General features: G+C 37.8%; 1 protein-coding gene across 1 annotated transcript in view; it reads left to right on the forward strand.

Annotated features, from left to right (window-relative positions):
* Positions 1–10491, forward strand: part of ANKHD1 (ankyrin repeat and KH domain containing 1) — a 108041-nt gene that overhangs the window by 33073 nt on the left and 64477 nt on the right. The window contains exons 4-9 of the mRNA XM_010565980.1: positions 468–615; positions 1665–1946; positions 3486–3580; positions 7095–7332; positions 7555–7746; positions 9200–9309. Of these exons, the coding sequence (XP_010564282.1) occupies positions 468–615; positions 1665–1946; positions 3486–3580; positions 7095–7332; positions 7555–7746; positions 9200–9309 (1065 nt within the window). The remainder of the gene's footprint in view (positions 1–467; positions 616–1664; positions 1947–3485; positions 3581–7094; positions 7333–7554; positions 7747–9199; positions 9310–10491) is intronic.

Consider the following 10491-nt stretch of genomic DNA (forward strand, 5'->3'; position numbering starts at 1 on the left):
ATCTAAGGGCAGAATTTGTGCTTGAAGATATTTAGGTGATAGTTCTCAGAAAGTGGCCAGCTTCATGTTTTGGTGCCAGGGAAGAGTACAGGGAGAAAATTGTTTACCTGTAAGCTTGACCCAATGTGTGATGTGGTCACTAATGCAAGTTTACAGTTTCTCTGCTGTCATTCTGGTTAGTGCATTGCCCTGTGACTTTTGAAAATGTCAGTATTGCACTGTAACTTAATGTTGATTTTAGCAGATATGAACAAATGTAGAAAATCAGCACTTCCTGAAGCAGAGCACAGTGCAGGTAGTAATTATAGATGGCCCTGGGGAGTGCCATTGTGCTTCACCATTGGGGGTATTACTGCAAGGGAATGTCATGGCTGGCTGGGGAATCATTCTCACAAGCCCCACTGAACGAAAAGCAAACTAAAAGTCGGTGTTATAATTTATTTATTAAAGTGAACTTTTTTCTCTAGGTGCTACTAGCAATGCATGCAAATGTTGAAGATCGAGGGAATAAAGGAGACATAACTCCCTTAATGGCAGCTGCCAGTGGAGGCTATGTAGATATTGTTAAACTTCTCCTTGTTCATTGTGCAGACGTCAACGCACAATCTTCAACAGGTAACTGGGAAGCAGGAACACGAAGAATTAATAAGATTGGCATATAAGATGTGCAGCTGTTCTGAACATCTGTGTTTTTGTCAGATAGTTTAATTCACAAGAAAACATGACAGGAACTATTAAGAATAGGCCAGACACATAGAGGATTTGTTTAGAGTCTTACCTGGCCATTATTAAAGATTGTTTTAAATATAAACTGTAATGGAAAGCACTCTTCCCGTGAAAACCACTGTGGTGTTAGATGACCAGAAAAATACATGAAGTTTAGTTTTTCTTATCTGTATAATCCAGAATTAGCCAGTAAGAAGACCATGGGACACATCTGGTCAAGACCACTTATTTCGGTCTATTGTTTTTTTACCAAAGCGGAGGTACAATTCTTTGAGCATTGAATGTTGTCTACACTGCTGATGCTTGACCACAGCTTAACTAACCTTGCTAGGAGTATTAACCTGCAGTTGGATTCTGCTAATATTAAGATGGAATTTAAACTTTGTTCAAATTTAAAAAAAGTCAGGTGTCTGAACTATGAAATGTTCTTTTTATCTTGATGTTTAGCCATATTAAGCAGAACTTAGCTTAAAATTAACAGTAGCATTTAAAACATGAGCCATACGTAATTGTCTGTCACTTACAGTACTGGAGTTTTAAATTAGAAATTTATTTTCATCTAGCCCCTAAAAGTTTTTCAAGGGATTGCAGGATACAGTCTCAGGCAAAAAAAACCAAACACCCCTCTGCCCAAACTCACAGTGAGCGTGAAAATTACTCATTGATCTTCGTGTGTGTGTGTGTGTGCGCCCGCGCGCGCATGTATTTGGTCTCTCTTTGTGGGCTGAAGTAGGAAACATAATTATAAAAGAAAAAAATCCTGATTTGTAATATTGGCTTAGCATTAAAACTCTTTCACATTATAGTCGTGTTGTGATTTTTATACCCAGCCTGAAATTATTGGCTGGAGTAACATTGCTGTGAGGTAAAAAGCTGCTGCTAGTGATGTACTTGATTTTGTTCAGAGATGTTAAAACTAATTTTCTTTCCTGTATTAGGAGTGGATGATGAAAAGGCCTTTCATGTAAACTACTTCTTCTCTGCAGGGAACACAGCTCTCACTTATGCTTGTGCTGGGGGCTTTGTTGACATAGTGAAGGTGCTATTGAAAGCCGGTGCTAATATAGAAGACCACAATGAGAATGGGCATACCCCCTTAATGGAAGCAGCCAGTGCGGGTCATGTTGAGGTTGCAAGAGTATTGCTGGAATATGGTGCAGGAATCAACACTCACTCCAACGAGTTCAAAGAAAGTGCACTTACACTTGCATGCTATAAAGGTATTGTCTCTTGCCTTGTTTTGTATTTTTGTTTGAATTTATTTGCTAGGCTTTATCTAACTAAAGCTTCCAGCTGTACTTCGAATATTTTCTTAGGAGTTTTGGAATACTGGATCTTGGTTTTAAACTCTATGTCAGGAAATGCTCATCCGTGATGTAGTGGTATTAATCCTGTCTACTTGTGTTCAGATATGGTGGACGTGTATTCGACATGTTGCAGGTGAAAACTCGTGACTGGCTGCATCCAAACTTGTGCTTTGACACACTGCCACTCTCCTCTTCCCTCACTACCACATTCCCTATTTCATTCAGCTTCCCCTCACTAAATATCTGCAAGTTCTGAAAACATCTCTGTTAGCTGTTAGGAAAATGTGAAGTTAGAACAAGTCTTCCTGGAATACCTGATGGGGTGCAAATGCTAGCATTATTACTGGATACTTTTCATTTAGTGTAATTTTGGAGGATGTCTATAAATTGTTAAGTATTATGAACTTTTGACTTAATTTATTTTGCTATTTAAAGTTTATATAGAAAGTAACTTAGTGCAGTGCTAATCCACTGTGCTTCCAAGTTTTTTTTTTTTTTCTTTCAAAAACCTTCATAAAATTTCCAACAATTGTTTTTCTCGTAATAGAAGCTTTAATGATGCAGATTATTGTCATACTAACTTCAGGTTTTGCCTCTGGTTAGAATTGGAGGATACATACCATGTATAACCCATCTGAAAACTTGCATCTGGATTTGTCATGGATTTCCTGCAGCGTATAGTAGTTCCTTACAGAGAAATTTCAGTAATGGTACTCCTGGATGTGTTGGAGGAGCATTCTTGTTTCTTGTGAGAGTGATGTAATGTGAGACCTTCATTGACTAGAAATTTCCTGCATTATCTTTGGCAAGATGGTTGAGCTATGTTGTTTTCCTATCAGTTTATGTAAAACTAAGTCTTGTCTTGGAAAAGGATGCTCGTCAAGAGGTTAAGATGTAGAACTTGTAAGGGACAAATTCTAAAATGACAGAAGTCATAACAGAGTTGAAAACAAGTATTGGTGAAGTTCAGTGGAAGCTTTTAAAAATAGTGTCTGAGGACATAATACATGTATCTTAGTTCTCAGAAATATGTGAATGCTTTTACTAAAAAGCTTAAAGTTTAGTTCAGATCTACATGGACCTTTCTCTAAAAGATAATGCCCCCCACTTGTGTGCTGCCTTGGAACACTTAAATGATACATCTCTATACAGTTGAATAAGGAATAAGTACAGTCTTTTATAGCTTGAAGTCACAAGGAAAAGTTCCTGTTGTGTAAACTTGAATTAGAGGGGTCTGTTTTCATCTCATGGTTGGGCAGTATCTTTGGGAAAGACTGTTTTGCATTGGTATTTTTTAGAGTACTTTAAAAAGAGCAGGTTTGCAAATTATAACTTCTAAAAATTGTAATAGCAAACTATGAAAATATAAGTTATTTCATTAAATGTATTGTCTGTACTACTAACAGTTTACAATATTAAGTGCTTCTTTATTTTGATCTGTTTCATTTGAAGGCCATTTAGATATGGTTCGTTTTTTGCTTGAAGCTGGAGCTGATCAAGAACATAAAACAGATGAGATGCACACGGCACTAATGGAGGCCTGCATGGTAAATAGCCTTTATTTGTACTGCTCTCTTTTCAATGAGAGAGGAATAAAAGATAACAAAATAAAGTGAGCCTTTGTTAACAAGCTGGTTTGGGTCTGCAAGTGAGTGTGTGTTACTTTTTATAGTAAGAAAGCCTTTACTATAGTTACCATAGGTGACCAGCTTTTCAGCCTAATTGGTTACAGGGGAAAAAATTATTCTAATTTTTGGGGGTGTGATGTGTTGTTTTATATGCTCCCAACATGAAGTGTAGGTGCAACTAATCTGCAATGCAGTAAAGTGGTGGGTTGAGCCCAAGTCACTGTTTCTTTGCAGTGTAAGAGTTAGTTTTCCACCTTTGACTTTGTAAACAAGGTCTTTCAGGTCATCATGGTATGAGCCTACTAGAAGTGCACTGAGCTGGATGACTAATGCATTACACTTGTCCTTTCACCACTGCAGGAAGTGTTTTGCATGTGGAGATTGTTTGCTCTCTTCTAGGTTTTTGTAAATGGTGCTGTGAGGTTTTTCTTTTGAAAATAAAATGGTAGGTCAGAAGTAGTTTAGTTCTTAGTTCTTGGACAACTCATGTCATTTCAAAGCAGCCATTGAGGAAGAACTTCCCTTTCCAAGATCTTCCTCTTTATTAAGAGTGTGCTATTGTGTCAAAGTATGTCTGCAGCCATTTTTGTCCAGACCTTAGGTGACCTTTTATCTGCTCTTCAAGCTGGAGACCTTCTTTGAAGAAAGAACAGGGACCTTGTTTTCATAGGAAGCACAGCGAATAGTGGAAAACTTAATTTGCTCCCAGTAGCCTATAATCCTTAGAAGATAGGCTGCAGTGTTCCTACAGTCTTGAGAGCTGCAGGATCAAGTGTTCTTTTAGTGCAGTTGTGAGGTGATCATGCAAGTGACCAAGGTCAGATTATAATGTCTCAAGCTGTTGAAGTCTTCCGATAGTGAGATGGTAATAGTATCCTTGAATAGTCTTCCCTGTATCAGAGCCTAGTGCCAGTAAGGAATTCAGAAGGATGCAGTTGCAGTGGGTGTATGTTGTCACCTAAAGGAGATTGCAGCATGACTGCAAACTAAATGTTTTAATCAGCCCACTGTTCTGTATAGGTTTAGTCTTTCTTTTTTCTTTTTTTTTTTTCCCTCCTTTCATGGTGATACAGCCTGAGCACTGGGTTGACTTGGAGGCTATGAAGTATCTCGCTTGGGGAAGATAAAGTTGTGTGGGTTGCCTGCACGTTTTTAGTTCTTGGATGTTTCAAACTAGTTTGCATTGCAGAGTGTATATTGACCTTTAAAAGCAACAGAGAGGAAATTGATCCTTTGAAGTTCCAACTCCAAGTTGAATGATGGAGTTTGTTCCTTCTTATCTTTCGGCTGCACCCTTGCAGAAGGGAACCATTCAACCAAATTATTGTGACTTTTCCCAGTCTTCACTGTTTTCCAACTAATGAATACTGCAGATACAGGAAGCTGAGACATCTGGTCTTTGATCACCAGTTATATTGTAAGTGCCTCTGAGTTTTAATATGTTTTGGTCAAGATGGAGTGCCACACCTAGGATAATGCCTTTAGTTAGGTGAGGTGGTTGTTGGCTTTTAGTCAGCTTCTTGGAGAACAACAGCCTGTCTCTAATTTACAGACTTGATTGCTGTCAATCTCAGGTTACTTAATACCTGCTTCATGGTCAATTTAAGACAAATGTTGACAGGAGTTGTGTGTTTGATATCCCTCTTGCCCCCTTTTCTATAGCTCTGTGTTAGCTGTTTGAGTTACTGGCTGACAGTTCTGGTGAGATCGGAAAGAGGAACTGGTAGGTTGCTTGAGGTTGCTTTTCTTAATATGCAAGTTCTTTAATTTGGGGAATTAGTGGAATTCTTCTTAGCTTTATAACTTTCTGAATCACCCTTAGGTATCAGTGCCCTAGCCTGGACAACTCTGTCTTTAACTTTGGGCAGGGAGGTCTTCTAATGTGGGTTGGGGTTTTTTGTTTGTTTGTTTTGGTTTTTTTCCCTCCTTTAGTATTGCCCAACTTTTTATTTAGATTTCCTTCCAAGGACACAACATAAAAACATCTGCTACTTGCCACTGAAATTGGCCCTTTTTATGTCTTCTTCAGGAATAAGTATTCTTTAGTTCTTTAGCAAAATCTGTCAGTGTGCATTTGGGCTAATTTAAAGAATTAATCCAGCTTAACTGTCAAATCCTAGGAGAACCACTGTGTCAGGACACAGTGCTCTACATCATTAAAACTGGCTGACAGTTTCCTCCTTCTGGAAGAACCCCACATTTCTTTGGATGGCAAACGGAGTGACCAAGGTGATGCACCTAATACCTATGCACCTGCAGTATGCAAGGCAGCAAGTGGTTTTCTCTCCACTGAGAGATACAAAGAGCATGCTTCAGTTCAAGTCTTTTACTTGAGTTCCCTTTCCATCCTTAAGTTATCCTATTAATTGTGTATGCTGAAGAAATGTCCTCTGATTAGACCCTCACACTTTCTGTATCTCACTGAGCACTCTGCACGACTCGAACCTTCGCCCTTCATTAGGTGTAGTTTGTAATCTGTTTCACTTTTCCAAGATCTATTCTCCAAATTGTTCCACAAGTTTGTGTCCCAGTTTCTTAAGTTATGTAGGAGGGGGAAACCATGTGAGTGTTTCTTCTTTCCTAATGCCAAAACTTCTTTACGTTTTCCCCTTTTCAGAGGTATTGTGACTCTCTACAAACAACACCTTAGGTTAAACATGGATTTTTTTTTTTTTTTTGGTACTTGGTCTCTTTCAAGGAACTTTGAGGACTTTAGTAATAGTTTCTTGAGAAGCTGGCAGCTGCATTTATATGCTTTGATTGGTAAGGGCTCAGACAGACTGCTCTGGCGATCCTAATTCTCTTTTCCTCTATGGCAAAGATTGCTTTGCCCCAAGGCACTTTTCAGTCTCCTTTAAGATTTATTCAAGTCTTCCCTCTTCCTGTTACCTACCTCATTGTAACCCACTTCAGTTTCTCTGCAGTTATCTTTCCCAAGGTCTAGAAGCTGCCAGTTGGAGCTTTTTTTGGTCTGTAGAAACCATGAATCAACTACAAAGAAAAATAATATATTTTTTTCAGTGCTTGTTTTGGGGTTTAGTTATGTAGTGGGTTTATTATTATGGTACTTGTTTGTTATCTCTGTTACTTTTGTGTCCCAGATATTTTGCTGGATATTTAAGAAAGTCTTATCCCATAACTGTTTCCCTACTCCCCCAAGAAAGAAAGGGGAAAAAAAAAAAAACAAACCAAACCCAACATATATCTAGCTCTTTTTTCCTCATGCATTTAAACCTAACTTAGATGTAGATGGAAACCTAAATGTCGGTTTAATCCAAGTATTACCATAACTATGTCATAAACTGAACTATCCTAAGTCAAAAGACCCTGTCTTTTATAGGATCATTTTCAGATGTAGTATGATAGTGTTTGCAACTACAGCATCAAGTGACTTCAACTATTCCTGATTTTTGTGTTGACCTTTGTTTTATAGGATGGACATGTGGAAGTGGCACGCTTGCTTTTAGACAGTGGTGCTCAAGTGAATATGCCTGCAGATTCATTTGAATCTCCACTCACTCTGGCTGCTTGTGGTGGACATGTGGAGTTGGCAGCTCTTCTGATAGAAAGGGGAGCTAACCTGGAGGAAGTTAATGATGAAGGTTATACTCCTCTAATGGAAGCTGCCCGGGAAGGCCATGAAGAGATGGTAGCCTTGCTACTGGCACAAGGTGAGATTACTGTCATTTCTTGAGCGTTCGTTATGAAGAATGCAGAGTTGACCATTTGCCACTAGGTATTCTGTGCAAACTCCTCTGATAGAGTATGTGGCTGTCACCGCTTGTTGCTGTAAATATAGAGCAAAGCTAAAACACCCAAACTGTGAGGTGATGAGCATTCACCTTCCTACCCTGTGTCTAGTCAGTTAAAATAACAGCTATTTTGTTTCCTAGGGGCGAATATAAATGCACAGACAGAAGAAACGCAGGAAACAGCTCTTACTCTGGCATGTTGTGGAGGGTTTTCTGAAGTAGCTGATTTCCTCATTAAGGCAGGAGCTGATATAGAACTTGGTTGCTCAACGCCTTTGATGGAAGCTGCTCAAGAGGGTCATCTTGAATTGGTGAAATACTTGCTGGCAGCAGGTAAGTGTACAGTGCAAATGATCTAGCCAACAGGTATTATACATGTTCTATATGATTTAGAAGATATCTGGGCTACATGGTGGCAGTGTTGTAACAAGAAACTATATTCTCAGATACCTTAGCAAGAAGAAAAATAGTGTATGTTACACCTTAATATTGTTTGATACTGTTAACAGAGGAAAGTGCCTCATGGAGCACCAGATCTGTTGCATATCTAAAAAAATCAATGTTCATTATGAACATTGTTTCCAGCTAACTGCATTCAGGACAAAATGTTAACACAGATAATGCTTGTTTTTTTGCTACTCCTGCTTTGACTAAGCCTGTTTATCTGCAGTCAGTCTCCCTGAATAACAAGTATTTTAGGAATTGTGCCCTGGGAAATAGTGTGCAAGACAGATTCTGCAATTTGCTGAATTTCTGTGATGAATGAGTTTTACTACTACATTATACAGTAGTAAAATCTTGGTGGAGTTGGGGGGAAATGACACTTCAATGTTCATCTGTCAGTTTACAGTTGGTAGAGACTAAAGTGTAGTAATACTGCTTAAAATAATAAATAAATAAAAAGGAGTTGCATTTTGGAAATCTTCCTTGTTATGGGAGGTGATTTATTTGTTTGTCCTTTCTAAGAATAAGCATAAAATTGTCTGGATTTGTAATTCTAGAAAGTAATGCTCCCTGCTCATCAAGGGACAGTAACAACTGTGTCTCTTTGTGCAGTGATACCAGCATGTGACACCCGTCATCAGCTCACTTGGAATGCTGCTTGCACTTCACTTCTGATAATGTAGAAAGTTAATTGAGGAGCCTTGTTTTGGTATCAGGGAGTCTCTAAATATATCTCACACTTTGAAAATAAGAAAATGGCTAATCATATTGGCGTTTCTTTTGAAGACTAATGCATTACATAGCAAGAATCATGCATAGTTTTCATGTAGCTGGCATATATAAAGCTAGTGAAATTATTTCAACAAAAAGGTTTTAAAGCAAATGATTTTAAAGAGCAGGGAAGAAATGAAATTTGTAGAAGTGTATGGTCTTGTGATATTAATACTAATTCAATAACATGCATTTTGTCTGGTTTTCCTTGGCATGCAGCTCCCTGTCAAATGGATAGTCTAGACAACTGTCTGGATTCACTTTTATTTGTTGTAACAACTGAAATCTTCATTGCTGTAGAGGGAACGTAGGAATATGTGAGCGTATAGGTTTAAGTGCTTAGATTGCCAGTCATGCTTTTTCCAAGCCTTGGCTTATCCCCTCTGCTCAGAATATTTTTACTACAAGAGCGATTTTTACTATGAGAGCAATGCCCTTGGGTTGTGGAAGCTGTTGGTCAGTAGGATATAGCTGTTGTTACAGATAAAGTGCCCTGATTTTTGTGTTTATCTGATATGAAATACTTGATAAGGAGATGTCCAATAAGAAAAAAATAATGTTGTGTTTCCAGGAGCTAATGTTCATGCCACCACAGCAACAGGAGATACAGCTTTGACCTATGCCTGTGAAAATGGACATACTGATGTTGCAGATGTGTTGCTTCAAGCTGGTGCTGATTTGGTAAGAATTCTGCTGCATCTTATGGGGAAAGTACTTATATGCTTATAGAGCAGGAAGACTGTTTTAGCAATTGAGATTCATATGTGTGTGAAAAGAGGCATGAAAAACTTTTTTAAAAGCCTGCATATTCTGTTTGGTCTGAAAAATAAAAATTCTTATTGAGTAATCCTTCATCCGATAAGTGAAATGTTTTAGCTATAGCTTACACTTGTGACAGTTTATTAACTTCATTTCAGTATAATCCATAAGTTTAATTGTTTAGCAGGATATATTTCTGTGTTGTCTTTATTCATTATGCTATTTTAGTATTCCCAAGCTCTTGTGGATTAGAGTTTACCTGCTCTGCTGCTCTGAATTTAAAATGTTTTAGTACTAGGAACTACTGCTTCTCTATTTTAGTGTTAGTTTCTGAACACTGTGAGTCTCTTAACTTTTTAAACCACCACTACAAAAAAACCCAAACAAAGCAATGCCTTTTAAATGAAGAGCATAATATGATCTCTTTTCTTTCTTGTAACTCTTGGTTTTAGCATATTGCTTTCACAGAGTTTATTTTCTGTAATGCATTTAATCATAACTAAGTTGTTTACATAATTGTCTTGACTTTTTTCATGTTATGTGGTGGGAGACTTAAAACTGCTTCTTCATCAGCTACAGGGATATAATGTTTGTTTGGCTTTTAAGCAATAAAAAGCAATTGATATGTTAGTCTTCTAAAGGAGTTTAGGAGCCTTATCTCTAATATGGCATAAGCAGAGAAGATTGTTCTTTTCATTGCCTTTTTGTTTTTTCTCCCACTATTCTCCTTTTTCCACACTCTCTGCTTGTGTGGGGTTTTTTTGTTTTGGGGAGGAGGTTGGGGTTTTCATTGGATATTTTAGGGGGTTTTGTTCCTTTAAAATAATAAGAATGCCAGAAGAGTTTATCATTGAACCTGGTAAATCAACATCCTAATGAAGTTACTTAAATTTCACTCTTAAATGAAGTGTTTTATTTTTTTAAGTTTATATTTACAAATATAAATAAACGCTGTAATTGTGAATTACTAATACTTCCACTCCTCTTTGTGAATATACTTTTTTTAGGCCTTATTAATTCTTCTGCAGTAAAGTTCTGCGTCATATGTTCCTACCAGGGAGGAAGGTCATGTTATTGGGGGGGGTGGGGGGAAGGGACAGGCAG

This window comes from Haliaeetus leucocephalus, unplaced genomic scaffold (genome assembly GCF_000737465.1).
Source record: "Haliaeetus leucocephalus isolate CR32 unplaced genomic scaffold, Haliaeetus_leucocephalus-4.0 Scaffold199, whole genome shotgun sequence".
In the NCBI taxonomy this organism is placed as follows: Eukaryota; Metazoa; Chordata; class Aves; order Accipitriformes; family Accipitridae; genus Haliaeetus; species Haliaeetus leucocephalus.